The sequence below is a fragment of the Bubalus kerabau genome, chromosome 1, assembly GCF_029407905.1.
Source record: "Bubalus kerabau isolate K-KA32 ecotype Philippines breed swamp buffalo chromosome 1, PCC_UOA_SB_1v2, whole genome shotgun sequence".
Taxonomy (NCBI): Eukaryota; Metazoa; Chordata; class Mammalia; order Artiodactyla; family Bovidae; genus Bubalus; species Bubalus kerabau.
Genome location: NC_073624.1, coordinates 27,483,395 through 27,502,976, shown reverse-complemented (window position 1 = coordinate 27,502,976; position 19,582 = coordinate 27,483,395). Strand labels below are relative to the sequence as shown.

The 19,582-nt window shown below is 40.2% G+C and overlaps 1 protein-coding gene across 1 annotated transcript in view; it reads right to left on the bottom strand.

Annotated features, from left to right (window-relative positions):
• PTPRO (protein tyrosine phosphatase receptor type O) overlaps positions 1-19,582 on the bottom strand; it is a 265,891-nt gene that overhangs the window by 52,415 nt on the left and 193,894 nt on the right. The window contains exons 13-15 of the mRNA XM_055571060.1: positions 5,829-5,968; positions 2,332-2,464; positions 270-390 (exon numbers count right to left, since the gene is read on the bottom strand). Coding sequence (XP_055427035.1) covers positions 270-390; positions 2,332-2,464; positions 5,829-5,968 — 394 coding nt within the window. The remainder of the gene's footprint in view (positions 1-269; positions 391-2,331; positions 2,465-5,828; positions 5,969-19,582) is intronic.

Here is a 19,582-nt window from a genome sequence, read left to right as displayed (position 1 = left end):
AAATATGCTAATCACTCAATCGTGTCTAACTCTTTGGGACCCCATGAACTATAGCTCATCACGCTCCTCTGTCCATACAATTATCCAGGCAAGAATACTGAAGTAGGTTGCCATTCTCTTCTCCAGAGGATAAGCGCAACCCAGGGATCGAACTCAGGTCTCTTGCATTGCAAGCAGATTCTTCACCTTTGGAGCCACCAGGGAAGCCGACATGATAGATAAAAATATTCTAAAGCTTGTGGGTAAAAGTTGAGCAAAATGCAACTTACCTTGCCATCTGCAGATGCTTTCTCCTAAGAATGATAAGGGTAACAAGCAGCAGTCCAATTAACAGTGTGCTGAGGATGGCCAGCACGGAAATGACCACCACGTTGGGATTCATTTCTGTAACTAAAGATAAAAGCCATACATCTTCACTGGAGCTTCCATGACATGGAAACTAACAGCACCATTCATCATATTTCATCTAATTTAAAGTCTAACACACTTACGACCGTAGCAACAACAGCAACGATGGCATTTCTCCGAGTCAGTGATGGCTCCTTGCTGGTCAACTCTTACGAAGTAGAATAGATTGACAAACAGTGTTTGGGTGGGTGGAAGAACTGAATCCACTTCAAAGGCCTATGTTCAGGACATTCTTATTAAAGGAAACCATGAAATGTATATAATGCCTGTGCCATGATTTAAGCTCATTTGAAAACAAAAATGCTAGAAATCATTATCATGTATCATCACTGTTTAACATTTTCAAAAGCTTAGAGAGAGGCAGGCTTTTACTTTATGTCCATGGCTTTCAAGTCAGAAAGCACAACTGTGTATTCCCCTCACATAATAACGTATATGAAAAAGGCATTAGCACCCTGCCATCTGCCGCAGCACTTAACGCATCGCTAGCAGCAGGCTTTCTGATGATCTGTAACCATATGTTTGGAGGTTTTCTATCTGCATAACTCAAGAGATTAAACTTATTAATACATTTAGAGCCTTTAAGAACAGGGGTTGTATCCCTTTCACACACTAGGTTTCCTATGATCCATCCTTTAGTGCACTTACACATTGCCTAATTTACATACTACCCGGAAGATAAGGATGTTAAAGGTGCGAATACACATCAAAGATTTTTGTAAAGCTCTTAAAAGCGGATCAGAGGAAAAGAGGAGACACCATCCTCGGCACTGATCACAACATCACAGTCCTGGCCAACCCGCACAGTCCCTGAGGCTTTGGGCATTTGCCACTTCCCATGTGGGCCAGCTTGACTCCACTGTACAGACAGAAGTATTAGAACAGAAAGAATGTTAGACTCATAGAAGAGATTGTTCAAGTTCGCTTGACTACTACCTTCCATTTGGGGAAGCTCTGATTATCAGTCTCTCCTGGCCTACTTTTCCTCACTTGCAAATACATTTAATAATATCACCTGTTTCACTGGGTTGCTATACAGATGACAAGGAATCATGAACATTAAAGTATTTTTAGAAAATGGAAAGGGTGTTGAAATGGGAGACCATTAGTATGCTTTTCAGGTCCATTTTTGCTCTTCTGAAAAAGCAGAAACTAAAAACAGGAAAAAAAAAGTTTCTTCTAGTGGTCACTGGATATAGTGGCTAAACATGATTAATGCTTACATACATAAATGAAAGTGAACCCATTAAAAGAGTAATGTGATGGTAAGAGTGGCTTTATTACAGGCAGCTTCAGGGAGGGTCTTAGATGACAGAATTAGACTCAAGCAGAGGAGTAAAACAAATAATATAACTCAGAAAAAGAATAAGGGAATAGCATTATACCGAACCTTTCGTTAATTTCTAATTTCCCCAATTATGCATTCTACTTGACTGGAAATTTTTTAGTTTTGGTCTAGTCATTTAGGTTCACCAATATTCAATCAGTGAGAGGGCAAGGTCAGGACTACAACAGATGCACCTGAGCTGTTTACAGTACTGTGGGTACCACTGAAGAGGGTGATGGGGACGATGAAGTTGATGATGAAAACAACTAGCATTTAGACAGCATGTACTAGAGCTTTAGGTACTTGATTTCTAAGCCTCAAAACATGTCAACAGGTACATATTATTACTCCAGCTTTACAGATGAAAAAACAAAGCTTCAGAATAGTAATTATCGTTCCCTAAATCACATAACTGGTAAGCACAGTTTGGGGTTGGAATTAAAGTTTTCCTGAACTCAGAGCTTGAAACTTTTCAGTGAAATGTGAGTTTTCTTTTTAAAAAAGATGAATTATTTACATTTAAAAGGAAAATTTAAGGCAAATCAGGAAAGATATAATTTCCAAAGATAGCAGATTCCACTGGTGCCTGTGCTTACCCATTGTCGAGATCGCTATGAATGTCGGGACGCTGGGGCTGTCATGGCTAAAGCTGGTGACGCTACAATTGTAGGCGGTGGCAGGAAGGAGGCTGGAGATGGTCACGACATGAGAGGAAACAGAAATTGGTTCCTGGAGGTGCAGAAAACAAGATAAATGTTATGTTTTTTTCATCTAGTTTGGCTTTTAAATTACTTTTCATAATTGAGTAGGTAACGTGTGGACAGAGTAGGAAAATTGAAAAGACAAAAAGGGAACCAATGAAAAATGTTTCCTTCTTCCTGTACTTCCCATTTACCCAATTACTTTCCAAGGAAGCAGTCACTGCTGTAGTTTTCTTTTTTTCTTTCCATCTGTAATTTATGGATGTATAAACATATAAGAATACAGTGATAACATAGTTTGTGCACCATTCTACTTATTTTTATCTTGGTTATCAGTATACTTTGGCACTCTTTCCATACCAGTACAGATAAAGCTATTTCACTTTAAGGGCTGCACACAAATCCATTGAAAGAACATACTTTATCTAGCCAGTCCTCTACTAATAAATGTTTACGTGATCTCTGATTTTTTGTTGTTATAGACAATTCAACAGTTTCACAATTAATGGGAACATATGCATATGTACACACACTCATTTTATATATGTATGTATGCATATATGTGTATATATACAAGGGCTTCCCTGGTGGCTCAGTGGTAAAGAATCCACCTGCCAAGCATGAGACGTGGGTTAGATCTCTGTGTTTGGAACATTCTCCAGAGAAGGAAATGGCAACCCACTCCAATGGTCTTGCCTGGGAAGTCCCATGGACAGAGGAGTCTGATGGGCTATATAGTCCATGGGGTTGCAAAAGAGTGACTTAGTGACTAAACAACAACAACAATATATACATATATACATTCATATATAAAACCTGTGAATATATTTGTGTGTATGTATGTATATGAATATTCATACATATACAAACACTCATATTCTTAGAAGTTGAACTGCTGGGTCACAAGTTATATCTTTTTAATCTTGAAAGGTATAGACAAATTATCTTCCATAGACATTTTCCAAGGGACCCGCCTATTGTCAGTGCATGACAATACCCATTTCCCTACGTTTGTTTTTACGCAACAAATTGTATACAATTTGCAAACTTTTTGAACTTTTCCCATCTTATTAGTGGAAACTGTCCCTCATGATAGTTTTATTTTGCATTTCTTTCACCGTGAGTGAGCTTGATCATCTTTTTATATGTTTAAGAGCCTTCTATGTTTATTTTCTATGAAATAGTTGCTTTGGGTTGCTGATCTTTATCTTTTTTATTTGTAGTAGATCTTTGAATATTGTGCTTCCCTTGTGGCTCAGCTGGTAAAGAATCTGACTGCAATGCGGGAGACCTGGGTTCGATCCCTGGGTTGGGAAGATCCCCTGGAGAAGGGAAAGCCTACCCACTCCAGTATTCTGGCCTGGAGAATTCCAAGGACTGTATAGTCCCTGGGGAAGAGTTGGACACAACTGAGTGACTTTCACTTTTGTATATTAAGAACACTACCCCTTTTGTCTACATTCTCTGCTTTTAAATAGCATCCACCAAAGGCATAAAGACACTGTGTTCTCCAAAATGTTTAATGTTAACTTATTCTTGAGTAAAAGTTGTTAATTTGGTGGGCCAATGGCCATCCACTGACAAGTACAACTGTACAACATAAACCAGTAAAACATCCTTTTTCAAAACAAGGGTCGGAAACGCCTCTACCTAAAGAGATGAGAGCCATCAGCAAGGAGTTCACACTCTCACTTCTTTCAATATCCTATAAAAGAATGCTTCTGAGAAAAGATTTTTGCTAACAGGCCTCCATTGTATAAAGTAGCTGCCTGATCATCATTTTCTTAAAGGAAGACATTACTGTAGTTGCAGAGAATTAAATTCACTACTGGCAGAGCAGCTTTTTTCTAAAAGGATTCTTGGGATCCAAAGGATTCAGATGTTCAGTACAAATCAAAAAAGAGATAGTCTGGTTTGTAGACCAGACTATCAAAAGGGGAGAGAAATCAAAGCAAATTATGTTTAACACTCAGTATAAAAAGATTCATACTGCTAGAAATCCTTTTTTCTTTTCAATCTCATGAGCTGCATTATTTAAAAAGCATCAATTATTTATGTTCATAGTATTCATCTTTGCACTGTATTTTGTGACATGCCTCAAAAATTTGTCCTTTTTCTTCCATGTCTGACTATAAAATAGTTTTGTCTTGTGGTTTTGTTACCCCAAGGCTCATCTGTCTCCTTCCATTCAATTTAACCTGGTGGATAACTCAGTATTCATCTTATCTGTTACTTGTGACCCTAAAGCTTTAACACTCACCTATCTCAGCCTTCATTTTTTCCCAAATAAAATTATCCTCCTTACTAATGTCTTTTAAATTCTCTTAGTAATATGGGTCTCACTTCTGGCACTTATACTTCATTTTAATTATTTCTACTCTAGTGTAATATCCACAATTAAATGAAAAAATAATTTAAGGTACTGATTATACCAGGCTTCCTGGGTAGGTCAGCTGGTAAAAAAAATTGCCTGCAGTGCAGGAGACCTCGATTCAATTCCTAGGCTTGGAAGTTCCTCTGGAGAAGGAATAGGTTACCCACTCCAGTGTTCTTGGGCTTCCCTGGTGGTCAGATGGTAAAGAATCTGCCTGTAATGCAGAAGACCTGGGTTCAATCCCTGGGTCAGGAAGATTCCCTGGAGGAGGGCATGACAACCCACTCCAGTCTTCTTGCCTGGAGAATCCCCATGGACAGAAGAGCCTGAGGGCTACAGTCCATGAGGTCACAAAGAGTCAGACATGACTGAGCGACTAAGCACAGCAAAGCACCTTGATTATACCAGGGCTTCCCTGGTGGCTCAGTGGTAAAGAACCTGCCTGCCAATGTAGGAGACTCAGATTCTATCCCTGGGTCAGGAAGATCCCCTGGAGAAGGGCTTGGCAACCCACTCCACTATTCTTGCCTGGGGAATCCCATGGACAGAGGAGACCAGTGGGCTACAGTGGGGTCATAAAAGAGTCAGATACAACTTAGTGACTAAACAACAATAGTGATTCTAACATTTGTGTCCCATACAATGTCTGCCACATAAAGGCCAATTAGTTCATATTTGTTAAATTATATTTTATATGGCAGTGTATTTTTATACCTTATCTCAATTTAATGGCCAACAGACAACCACCTCAATTTAATTCTCCAGCATGACCCAGAGTGGATAAAAACTGGAGACAGAAGACTGATACAAAGATGAAAATAAACTTTGTGATTTGGCAAGTTAGTTTTAACATATTTGGGGCCCATTCTAAGAATAATTTTAAATTTCTATCACTGGAACACAAAACCATACATGCAGAGTTTTCCTTTTATATCATTCAAAGAAAGATTTTCACTTTGCTCAGATAATGAGCCTTAATTAAAATTAACTCAGAAAAGGAAAATCCAACATACGGTACCTGGAGTTTTGCTTCCTGACTGGAGCCAACTTGCTGGCAGAAGACTTCGAAGAAATCAGCTACTCCCTCTTCCACCCACAGCAAAGTCACTGAGGTCTGGGTTTTATTCACTGCAAAGAGGGACTTTGGAGGAGCCGGTTCTGAGCAAAGATAAGTTTTAAAACATTAATTTCATCTAACATATCCTTCCTTCATTAATCAGAAGGATAAAATAGGTGAAAAAAAAATCCAAACACAGACAGTTAAAAGCACCCTACAGATTTTCTATTGCTTTGTGAAATATGTCCTTTCAACAAGACTGTCGTCTAACTTGGAAGGCAGAATTTTTTGCCTTTTTATCCTCTTTCATTTTATACTTCTCTTTTTGGGAAACTTCTGTTTTTTACTTCAGCTTTATTATAGGCATAATCTATTAATAGTCTTTGCTGCAACTACAATGGAATTAGCACTGCCCATAGGTACAGAACTTCCTGGGTGAGAATTCGGTACTGAAAAGACAGAAAAATGAAAGTGATGTGCTCCCTTCTCATGGAGAGATCCAGTCTGGTGTCGAGGCCAAAAACCTGCCTTCCTTTCTTGAGAGATTATTTGGAATCATTTACTCAGAGGAATGGCTTCTTGAAAATTTAGACAAAATTAAGAGGCATAAAGCTAAAGCGATAACACAATTTTTTAAAGAAAAAGATTGATGAAAGAGAAGTTGATTATTGATAAACTTTTAGAGGACTGATTTCTTTATCTTATTCTTTTAGGCAATCTTTTTAAAATTTCTTTATTTTTAATTGGAGGATAATTGCTTTACAATGTTGTGTTGGTTTCTGCCAGATATCAACATGAATCAGCCATAGGTATACGTGTGTTCCCTCCCTCTTGAACCTCCTTTCCACCTCCCACCCCATCCCCTCCCTCTGGGTTACCACAGAGCACAGGGTTGAGCACCCGGTATTAAACAGCAACTTCCCATTAGCTATTTATTTTACATATGGTAATATGTATATTTCAGTGCTATTCTCTCAATTTTTCCCTAATAGCTCAGTTGGTAAAGAATTCTCCTGTAATACAGGGACTCGGGTTCGATTCCTGGGTCAGAAAGATCCCCTGGAGAAGGGAAAGGCTACCCAATCCAGTATTCTGGCCTGGAGAATTCCATGGACTGTATATATAGTCCAAGAGTAGGACATGACTGAGCGACTTTCACTTCATCACTTCCTGTTCCCGCTGTGTCTGTAAGTCTGTTTTCTATAGACATTTAATCATTTTATAAAAATAATTTCATTTGTTTATTTAGGCTGTGCTGGGTCTTCATTGTGGTGCATGGAGAGTGCTTGGCCTTCACTAGTTTGGTACATGGGCCTAGTTGCCTCATGGCATGTGGGATCCTCCCAGACCAGGGATCGAATCTGTGTCCCCTGCACTGGCAGGCAGACTCTCAACCACCGAACCATCATGGAATTCAGTTCAGTTCAGTTCGTCACTCAGTCGTGTACAACTCTTTGTGACCCCATGAACCACAGCACCCCAGGCCTCCCTGTCCATCACCAACTCTCAGAGTCCACCCAAACCCATGTCCATTGAGTCGGTGATGCCATCCATCCATCTCATCCTCTGTCGTTCCCTTCTCCTCCTGCTCTCAATCTTTCCCAACATCAGAGTCTTTTCAAATGACTCAGCTCTTCGAATCAGGTGGCCAAAGTATTGGAGTTTCAGCTTCAACATTAGTCCTTCCAATGAACACCCAGGACTGATCTTCTTTAGGATGGATTGATTGGATCTCCTTGCAGTCCAAGGGACTCTCAAGAGTTTTCTCCAACACCGCAGTTCAAAAGCATCAATTCTTTGGCACTCAGCTTTCTTCATAGTCCAACTCTCACATCCATACACGACCACTGGAAAAACCAGTGGACCTTTGTTGACAAAGTAATGTCTCTGCATTTTAATATGCTGTCTAGGTTGGTCATAACTTTCCTTCCAAGGAGTAAGCATCTTTTAATTTCATGGCTGCAATCACCATCTGCAGTGATTTTGGAGCCCCCAAAAATAAAGTCAGCCACTGTTTCCACTGTTTCCCCATCTATTTCCCATGAAGTGATGGGACGGGATGCCATGATCTTCGTTTTCTGAATGTCGAGCTTTAAGCCAACTTTTTCACTCTCCTCTTTCACTTTCATCAAGAGGCTCTTTAGTTCCTCTTCACTTTCTGCCATAAGGGTGGTGTCATCTGCATATCTGAGGTTATTGATATTTCTCCCAGCAATCTTGATTCCAGCTTGTGCTTCTTCCAGCCCAGCGTTTCTCATGGTGTACTCTGCATATAAGTTAAATAAGCAGGGTGACCATACACAGCCTTGACGTACTCCTTTTCCTATTTGGAACCAGTCTGTTGTTCCATGTCCGGTTCTAACTGTTGCTTCCTGACCTGCATAGAGGTTTCTCAAGAGGCAGGTCAGGTGATCTGGTATGCCCATCTCTTTCAGAGTTTTCCACAGTTTATTGTGATCCACACAGTCAAAGGCTTTGGCATAGTCAATAAAGCAGAAATAGATGTTTTCATGGAATCCCTGGACATTTAATCTTGATCAATGTATTAATCCACTAGTTAAGCCAGCCGTTCTGCTTGTGCCCTTTTGTATACTTTTCCAGCACTGAGGCCCTGGGCTTGCTGTCCGTCAGTTCTGGGTGTTGGTCTGCTGTCTTGTTCACCCACTGCTGAACCTCTCCTGGTCCCCTGCCTATGCCCCTCTTCTCTGAGCCGTTCTCTCAAGTTCCTCCAATACACAGAACGCTATGCCTGCATCCAAGCTCTTAAGCCAGGGTCCCTCTTACCCGCGTGTGTCCAGCCATCAGGCTCACGCAGCTGCATACTCGGCCCATTAGCATGACAGGCGTGACAGGCAACTACTGCACTGCTTACCTGCCACTTCAACTTCTTTTCATTCTCTGTCCCACCCTCCCAAGTCTGTTCTAAGGCTCCTGGCATTTAGTGGGGCTTGAAAAAGCCCTAGAGGGCATTTTCCTCTGAGAAATGATATGTCTTTGTGGGGGAAGGTCTGGACCTTCTTTCTGGAATATCATCATCATGACCAGAACCAAGAAGTTTGTCAGAATCCTTCTTGCTGTGACCTACCGCAGTAGAGTAAGTTTGTGTCCAACTATAAAAGAAGCATTTTTCCTTTCCAGAGGCAACCTGACAAGGCTGGGCAGAAGAGTTGAAGGAATAAAGTGATGAGTTGGTCTTGGGCAAGCATAATTCACAATAGATGTCAGAACTCCTTTCTCGTTTGCTATAAATTGTTTACTCCTCTAAACATTGAACTGTCTCACTTCCCCTCTGATGAAGACTGTTGATGAAACACAGAGGTTTACTTCCACTTCTTATGTCCTTCATAATTGTCACTGCTATTTGGATTATGAGTCAGAGACCAAATCCTCCAATGATTCTGACTCCTGTAGAACCTGAATGGTTGGAAGCAAGGGTGATGTTGTCTGAGGCGGAAACGGGTGATTTGTTAGGCTGAGCCTGGGTTATGTCTCTTTAAAAGATGCACACTACAGAATTTCTCTTCAGAGTAAGTTTCTTGGACAGTGATTAGAACACCTAGAACATCTCTATATTTTTTTCCTATTGGGTTGATAAATTCAGTTCAGCTATCTGGTATGAATCAGCCCCTGTGGCCTAATGGATAAGGCACTGGCCCCTTAAGCCAGGGACTGTGGGTTTGAGTCCCACCCGGGGAAGAAGGAGTTATATTTTGGGCTTCCCTAATAGCTAAGTTGGTAAAGAATCTGCCTGCAATGCAGGAGACCCCAGTTTGATTTCTGGGTCAGGAAGATCCCCTGGAGAAGGGATAGGCTACCCACTCCAGTATTCTTGGGCTTCCCTTGTATCATCTGATATGAACATTGTCCAGATCTTGATCTCCAAATCTGATTGATTTTCCATCTGTGTTTACTCAGGTATCTCACTATTAACACCAAACTCCATAAGGTTAAAATGGAACATGGAGTCCTTGCCTTTCCACAAATCAATTCTGCATTTCACCTCTCCCTGATACTCTCATGAACAACATTTCAATTGTCTAAGCTGACAGTTTTGAGGCTCTCCTCTTCCTTTTTTGCACTACCTTTTAATACTTCCTTTCATCTCTTCTGTTTATTTCTTTTATTATATTGCACACCCAGGCTTTTGCCATCACACTTAGCAATCATTACAACAGCCCTTTACTCCTTTTCCCTGCCTCTTACTTGATTCTTTGTTTTGTCAATGATGGTTTAAATTGTTTAAAAACACCACTTACATGAATAATGAAAAAAATAAAAATAAAAACACCACTTTGCTCCTGTTAGATTCTATCTGTACAACGACTTACTGTGATCAATTTCTAATGTGTCAAATCCAAATACAGTAAGTCCCCTACATATGAAACTTCAGGCTGCAAACTTTCAAAGATGCGAATGCATTCACATGTTCAATTATGTTAAGTTAGTGCATATGTCTGGCAATACATTGTCACGTGTGTGCCTCCTCTACACGTGGCTGTGCTTTTGTGTACCTAACTGTAGAGTACTGTATAGAGTACAGTGGTATAGGATCTTTATAGTTAGAATTGAATCCAGCAAGGAACCAGAACCTGGCCATCAAAAACAGGTGTGAGTGAAATTTCAACTTGCCCTCCGTCTCCTATTGCTGACGATCCTTCAGCTCCACCATCTCCCATCTCCCACCTCCTCTCCTTCTCCAGCCAGTAACTCTTCCTGCCTGTATTATCAACCTATCACAGTACAGTACTGTATAGCTGAATGTGTTAGTTGGGCACCTAGGCCACCTTTGTTGAACTTATAAACATGCTCTTGGAATGGAACTCATAGTACGTAGGGAGTTTACCGTATGCTAAGTGTTAAAGATCCTACATACTTTGGCCACCTGCTACCCGTCACCACCATCTTTCCTGCACAGACATGCTGTCCTCATAAAGCCAGTCTTCTTGCTGACCATTACACAGGCATTACTCTTTCTCAACTCATGTATTTCTCAACCCTCAGTGTGTTCTTTCTGCTCTTCTGATCATCTTAAAGAAAAAGCCTTACCTTCTCCTTCAAGGCTTATCTGATGACTGTCTCTTGAGGCTCTGTCCCTTCTCTGACCTTCTCTCACCCTTAACTATTTCTTATGTGATCTGTGTGAGTGAAGTCCTGATTCCACTGGGTCCTTTAAGAACTGCGGTCATGTGTAATAAATTATTTTGTCTTCATTTTGATCTAGCCACGTGTAGGGATGCAATAAATCTTACCTGTTGACAGATTTAAAACCTAAGTCAAGATTCATTAATCAGAGGTGTTAGGATTCAAGCATCAAGTAAGATCAGACACGTCGGCATTGAATTTTGACATTCTCTGCCTTTGTATGGTGATTATATTTGTAAAAAGTCATCAGCTCTCAGGGGCAGAGTGAAAGATTGTTGTGAATTAGAAGTATTTTTAGTGACCGAAGAAATAAGACTTAGATACTGGAATACACATTTCCTCTGGTCTGGCTGAGAATGTGGATGCAGGTGATGAGTGTATCCTTAGGAAAATATCCAAAGGATCTGGAACCTCTAACAGCCAAGTAACAATTTTTTTTCCTCCCTCAGGTAGTATATGAGGCAATAGATTATTCCAAAATCACTGTACCCATTATTTCTGCATCTTTTTCTGAAAGACATCATGCATTTCAGTTCTATAGGTCAATGAGAAATATTCACAAGAAACCTGCTTGAAAATACTTATGATCTCTGTGGTAGGGATATTTTCCTAGATAAACTGGGGAGAAATTCCACCCTGCTATTCTGAAGAAAATAAAGAAAGTTATCACAATATTTCATAAGTGGAGGTGTAAGGAGTGACTTCTAATTAAATTTCACTACTCAGGACAACATCTGCTCCAGTGAAAGTGAAAGTCACTCAGTAGTGTCTGACTCTTTGTGACCCCATGGACTATACAGTCCACAGAATTCTTCAGGCCAGAATATTGGAGTGGGTAGCTATTCCTTTCTCCAGGTAGTCATTCCCTTCTCCAGGGGATCTTCCCAACCCAGGGATAGAACCCACGGCTCCTGCATTGCAGGTGGATTCTTTACCAGCTGAGCCACAAGGGAAGTCTCATTTGCCCCAGGGGATGTATTAAAATATTAGGACTGTATTGGGCTACACAGTAACTGCTAGCCACATGTGGCTACTGAATGCTTGAAATCTGGCTAATCTAAATTGAGAGATGCTATAAGAGTAAAATACAGACTGGACGTCAAAGATTTTATTTTAGTATGAAGAAAGAACAAAAATATCTCATTAATAGTTCTTTATACTGACTACATATTGTAATGAAACTATTTTGGATTTACTGGTTAAGTAAAGTATATTAAACTCAACTTCAGCTATTTCTTTTTACTGTTTTGTAGTGTGGCTCCTAGAAATTTAAAATCACATTAGTGGCTCTCACCATATTTGAATTGGATAATGCTGGGTTAGAACATTCCTTCCTGTTTGGTAGAGAAGTTTGGAAATTCTTGGCAGAAACTGGTCAGAGGGTCCCCCTGCTGCTGTGACTCTTCTCATGAGAAGGCAAGGTCAGCTCAGCCCAATAGCCTAGGATGGCTGAGAACAGTGGTCTTGAACTTTTTGGGCACTAATGATCGGTTTCGTGGAAGACAATTTTTCCCTGATCTGGGGCAAGGGTGGGGTGGGAGATGGTTTTGGAGTGGTTCAAGTACATTGCATTTATTGCGCACTTTATTTCTGTTATTATTGGTGGTGGTTTAGTCCCTAAGTTGTGTCCAAGTCTTGCAACCCAGTGGACTGTAGTGCTCCAGGCTCCTCTGTCCATGGAATTTCCCAGGCGAGAATACTGGATTGGGTTGCCATTTCCTCCTCCAGGGGATCTTCTTGACACAGGGATTGAAACCACATCTACTGCATTGGCAGGCAAATTCTTTACCATTGAGCCACCAGGGAAGCCTCTCTATTATTATTACATTGTGATATATAATGACATAATTATACAACTCACCATAATGTAGAATCAGCGGGAGCCCTGAGCTGGTTTTCCTGCAACTATGGAGGGCACAACCTGAGTACTCTGCACACACAGTTCACTAGGGTTTGGACGTATAGCCTCTAGAACTGTGAGAAAATGTATTTCTTTTGTTTAAGCCACAGTCTGTGGTATTTTGTTTTGGCAGCCCCCAAATTTGCTAATATTTTGTATTAGCAAACTAATACAGTCTCTTACTGCTCAAAATATCAAATTCAGTCTAGTTCACAAAGGGGAGAGATATGAAGACTTTGTTAATGTTATGAAGAGTAAATGAACTTTAATTTAATGTATACAAGACATTGTATATAAAAACGAGTCATGGACATACTAGTTATGGAACATCTTCTGGTTATCATTTTCTATCTAAATGATATTTTAATTTTTTTTCAAAATTCCTCTTCTCCATATGTCTGATGTCCTTTGGTATAAAATAATTTCCTATTATACAGAGTGAAGTAAGCCAGAAAGAAAAACACCAATACAGTATACTAACGCATATATATGGAATTTAGAAAGATGGTAACAATAACCCTGTGTACGAGACAGCAAAAGAGACACTGATATAGAACACTGATATAGAACTGGTATAGAACAGTCTTATGGACTCTGTGAGAGAGGGAGAGGGTGGGAAGATTTGGGAGAATGGCATTGAAACATGTAAAATATCATGTATGAAATGAGTCACCAGTCCAGGTTCGATGCACGATACTGGATGCTAGGGGCTGGTGCACTGGGACGACCCAGAGGGATGGAATGGGGAGGGAGGAGGGAGGGGGGTTCGGGATGGGGAACACATGTATACCTGTGGCGGATTCATTTTGATATTTGGCAAAACTAATACAGTTATGTAAAGTCTAAAAATAAAATAAAATTAAAAAAAAAATAATTTCAAAATCCGTGATATTTGATTTGTGAACCTATGGACACAGGGAAAGGAGACAGACATGCTATTTTTACAAAATGGGATGTAGATACACAGCTGTTTGTTTTTAATTTTTGCCCACACTCTGTGGCATGTGGGATCTTAGTTCCCCAACCAGGGATCCAACCTGAACCCTCTGCATTGGGAGCACAGTCTCAACCACTGGACAGGCAGGGAAGGCCCACAGGGTTGTTTGTTTTTAAATACTCTCAGCATTGCAAGTGTTATACTGGACTGCTTGGCCCTCTCTTTCCTTCTCATCTCTCCCCTTCAATGCCACTCCTGTTTGAGTTGGGAATCCAACCTAATTTTATAGGAGATGAAGTACCAGGCACAGAACATGGGCTGAATGGAGAGCCATGATGGTCTCCCTCCCATTTAATGTAGGATGGATTATGAGAGGTTCACGATACTGAATCTCTGAGGAGTGAAGTGACCTCCAGTGAAGTATGAGCAAGTATTTGATTCCCATTCTCTGCTCCAGCACAAATGTCTTTCTTTCCTCGGGAATTCCAAAGGGAGTCAGGTATAACATTCAGCCTTGGATCAGAATGGAAGATATTTATTGCCTAAAATCCCATCTTTATCTGACAGTTATTATATTGTTTCTTAGTTTAATGTGACCCATTTGTTTAGCGGCCGATTGAATTATGTTAATGAGGCTAAGATGCTATCCATGAAAGCCAACTGGTTTTATTCCGTTTGTGTTTTACACCTTTAAAATTAGTGAGTCGTTTTACAAATGTGTGACATTGAAGATATGGAGAATTCAATAGAAAAACATTGTAAAAAATGACTGACATGGCAAAATCTATTTTCAGTCCTCAGCCTGACAGTAAATTGCTACCGTCCTCTTTACACAAAAGTTGGTCTTTAACATTTATAGTATAGTAAGTCTTTGAAATCTATTTTTATTTTCCTCAACTCAAGTCTTCTACCTTAAGCAGTGTAAACCGTAGAACTTGGCCAAAGAAAACATCTGTGACTTAAGCGGTTAAAGCTGCATAAATTACATTCAACTTGGTTAAAAACAACATCTGCAGAAGAGAGCACTCTTTGAAAGAAAAAAAAAAAAACCCTAAGGGTGAGTTAAGATTGATATGCCATGAAATTAAATAGAGGAAAATGCTTATTAAAGAAGACACTTTTGTTAGATCTGACATTTCTCAGGCCTATTCTCTTATTGACTTCAGGAGATTTCTTTTCCTACATAAACTTCATAAGTAATTAGAACATTACAGTAACACTGGAGAATATATAATAATTCGGGCAAATGTTTAGCACTAAATTATATTAGGTTCACTTTATGTACAGAACATAGAATTTTCTCAGGAATCCCTTCATTTCCATTGTTGTTGTTGTTCGGTTGCTAAGTCCTGTCCGACTCTTTTGCAACCCCATGGACTGTAGCCCACCAGGCTTCTCTGTCCAAGAGATTTCCCAGGCAAGAATCCTGGAGTGGGTTGTCATTTCCTTCTCCAGGGGATCTTTCTGATCCAGGGATTGAACCTCTGTCTCCTGCATTGGCAGGTGGATTCGCTGCCACCGAGCCATCAGGGAAGTCCTGTTGTTTCCATTACGTTTTAAATAAATTCTTGATGGCTAAATGATGGCAAGAGTAAAATCCTTTTCTATGAATCATTGGGTAAGTTTATGGTAGTACAGCTCAAGTAGCTTCTATAGATTTACAGCATTTTTCAGAGAAATCTCTCTTTGAACTTTACTTAGTTTAAAACAAAAGATCTTACTTCCTCCTTTGTTGGTTCCAGGAATATGTGTTTTTGCTTGGCATTTTTTTTTTTAAGTTAGGACTTACATATTGCACAATTCCCAGAAAAAAGTCACTCCTCTTACTGTGTCATCTGCCTCATTGCCTTTACTCTGAACGCAGTTATGAACTAAATCCTAAAACTGAAAGGAACATTAAAGATCATTTAGTCCAGAGCCTCATTTTGTAGAAAAGTAAGCTGAAATTCAAAGGGCTTGAGTCATCTTTCTAAGATGACACAATTTGACTGTGAAGGCAAGTACTCCCAGTTAAGGGTCTCCCTTCTGCACCTGACTTCCTTCCTAAACATATGAACATTTTCCATTAACTTCCATATAACTGGGGATGATGAAACTTCCAGATGATGAAACTTCTGGAAACTTCGTTTGTCCAGAAGACCAACTTTTCCAGAGCAGGAACTTGATTGTGTATTTAAATCTGTGCCAGACATCACAATAGCTGCCCTATCAGTCCAGCACATCCAGATTCTTGTAATAGATTGAAGAGAAACAAGCAAAACATGCAAGTCACTTTACAGTGGGCAGGACAAATGCTTTTAAGGACTTGCTGAAAGTGTGACAGGGCTGTGGACAGCTGGCAAATTTCAGCATTACTCAGAAAACCACCGTGATGAGAAATGGGGGAGATGTATGTTGAGGACAGGTATCGATTTGTCTTGCGCCCAGGAATGGAGCCATGGAACAGTGACATGCATGGCAGCCTAATCAATGCAAGTGGGTTTCCTCTGCAAACCAAAGGAAATTGCATGTCTTTATAAGAGGTCAAACAGATGAAAACTGTTACAAGCTTTCTCCATTAATTCCATTTACTCACACACCCCCATGATGCCCATGTACTCTGTCATTTGTTACCTTACTACAGAGCCACCCAGCCTGAGGCCATCCCCTCCACTGGCACCCTGGGTCCCAAATCCTTTGGCCCAATCAAAGACATCACCCCAACAAATCTCACCTCTAACTATTCTGCATCATCATTTCCCCTGCTCTGTTGAATCAATCTGTTTAGCTCAAAGACAAGGTTTTTCCACCCACTTAAAGGGAAGGAAAAATAAAACAAAAACCAGATAAACAAACACAACTGGATCCTTTTATCATTAGCTACTGCCCATTTTCTCGGCTTCTCAGGTGACAATAAGAAACCTGTGCACCACAGCAAAGAGTAGCCCCTGCTGTTTGCAACTAGAGAAAGCCCTCATGCAGCAACTAAGACCCAGAGCAGCCAGAGATAAAACATGAAAGACAAAACCCTGCATGATTTGCTCCCTTGCTACCCTTCTCCCCCCTTCTCGTTCATTCCATTTTAGCCATACTGCCTTCCTGACTTTTCCTTGAACTTGCTAGGCACACTGCTGATTTTTTTTTTTTTTACACAAATGTTCATAGCAGCTTTATTTGTAATAGTCCCAAACTAGAAACAATCCAAATGGCTTTCAATGGATAAATGATTAAGTAAGCTATGGTATAGCCACATTATGGACTGCTACACAGCACTAAAAAAGGAATGACAATTGATACATGCAACAATTTGGAAGAATCTTATGTCAGAAAATCATGCCAAGCGAACAAAAAATTCCTGATAAGTTACATATTATATAATTCCACTTATATAGTATTCTTTTTCTTTTTAAAAAAATTAATTTATTTGAACTGGAGGATAATTACTTTGCACTATTGTGATGGATTTTGCATTACATCAACATGAATCAGCCATGGGTGCACATGTATTCCCCCCATCCTGAGCCACCCTCCTACTCCCTCCCTCCCTACATTGCTGCTTCTTATAACTTCTCCCAGTTACCTGCCCAGCTGCCTCCCGCAGCTGCCTCAGGATCTGTCTGAAATAGCATCTTCACTGTAAAGCTTTCTCTATCTCCATTTCTGCAAAAAGTGCATCCCCCCAGCTGCCCAGAACTTTCCTTTCCTTTCTCATTTGCTGATTCATTTTTCTCCACAAAACTCATCATCACTTGACATTCTTATGCTTATTTGATCATTTCTTTTTCTCCATGAGAATGAGGGTAGACATTTTTGTCAACTTTGTTCATTTCTGTTTCATCAGCACCTAGTTTAGTGTATAGCACACAATAAATGTTAAGTACAGATTTGTTGATAGAATAAATTAATTTTTTAAAAGTAGAGTACCTTAGTTATTTTATTAGCTGCTAATTGACTGGTGGTGTGTATATATATATGTTCTACTTGATAAACTTTGTGCCAGCCACCACAGTCATACGATTATCCCAATTTAATAGAATAACTACCTAAAGTGTTGCTCAATTGTGTCTGACTCTTTATGACCCGATGAACTGCAGTCCACCAGGCTTCTCTGTCCAGGGGATTTCCCAGGCAAGAAAACTGGAATAGGTTGTCATTTCCTTCTCCAGGGGACCGTCCAGACTTGGGGATTGAACCCGGGTATCCTTCATTGCCGGCAGATTCTTTTCCTTCTGAGCCACTAGGGAAACCGAAATACAAATATCTGTCTCTATGTATATATATAAATAATATGCATACTTTCTTTCCTTTCTCATTTCCTTCTTCCCTTCAATCCATTCATTCATCCATTTTCCTGTCCCCTCTCTGTGCTATATTGACACAGATGTATTCATCCTATTATTGAACTCATTTCTGCTTATTTGTTTTGGTGGGGGATAACAAGTTAGTCCGGAGAAGGCAATGGCACCCCACTCCAGTACTCTTGCCTGGAAAATCCCATGGATGGAGGAGCCTGGTAGGCTGCAGTCCATGGGGTCGCTAAGAGTCGGACACGACTGAGCGACTTTACTTTCACTTTTCACTTTCATGCATTGGAGAAGGAAATGGCAACCCACTCCAGTGTTCTTGCCTGGAGAATCCCAGGGACAGGGAAGCCTGGTGGGCTGCCGTCTATGGAGTCGCACAGAGTCGGACACGACTGAAGCGACTTAGCAGCAGCAGCAGCAGCAGCAACAAGTTAGTCACGCATTGGAAGAGGATTCACAGAAAGGAATGGGTGGCCCGGGAGTGGTACTTTAGACATCAGTTGGCTGTGACTTACAACACTTCACTCACTTCTTACCAAAAATAACAACTGCCTATATGTAAGTAACTATTTCCAAAATTGTAAACTCAGTGACTTCAACACAAGAATTAAACATATTTTCTCAACTGAGAATGAGACCCAGAAGGCCAATGCCTTGCAATGGCTGGGCTCTTATAAAGTCAGAAATTACATTTCATCGAAATGGATATAATTATTTGTAATCTACTTAAATTTGATGTCTGTGTGTGAGAGAGAGAAAGTTAGGAGAAGTGAGAAGATTCAAATATCCCTTCCAATTCCTAATATTTGTGTCCATAGTCAAATTATGTTTTAAAGATTTCTAATCTATATAAAAACTTTCATGACTGAGACTTAGGAAATCAAGTCAATTTCACAATGCTCAAATTCCCAAACAGGAACAGAAAGCCACAGGAATGGGTGTGAGGCTCTTCCCTGCTCTGTTAAATGTGTTCATAGAAACATGAAGTTTTAGAAAAAAAGTCCACCCGCAATCCAGGAAGAGGCAAGAAACAGATTAAACAGATTAAAAAGTAGTGTTTCCAGATCCAGGTTCAACAGTGTGTAATGTGGGTCAGATTTCTCTAGATTTCAGCTTGCCCAAGGGAGGACATGACACTAAATTGTTTCCAAATCTCTTCCAGAGCTAAAGTTATCTGAGTGCATACCTTGAACCTGTCTGAACATGTCTGTGGTCAGGATAAAGCAGACCTCTTACAATGTTGGTGTACATACAGTTTTTTGCCTTTCTCTGACTTTATTGCCTCTTTCTTCCAGGTTTCTCTTGCTGTCTTCTCTTTCTCTGCTCAATCACTAAATACTGGAGTAGCTCTTCTTGCCTAGACCAGAGCTCTTTTTCTCTATTTTTAATTAGTATGTAATTATTCAGTCACTCCCAAATTTATATTCCCAGCCTAGAATTCTCCCCTGACCTT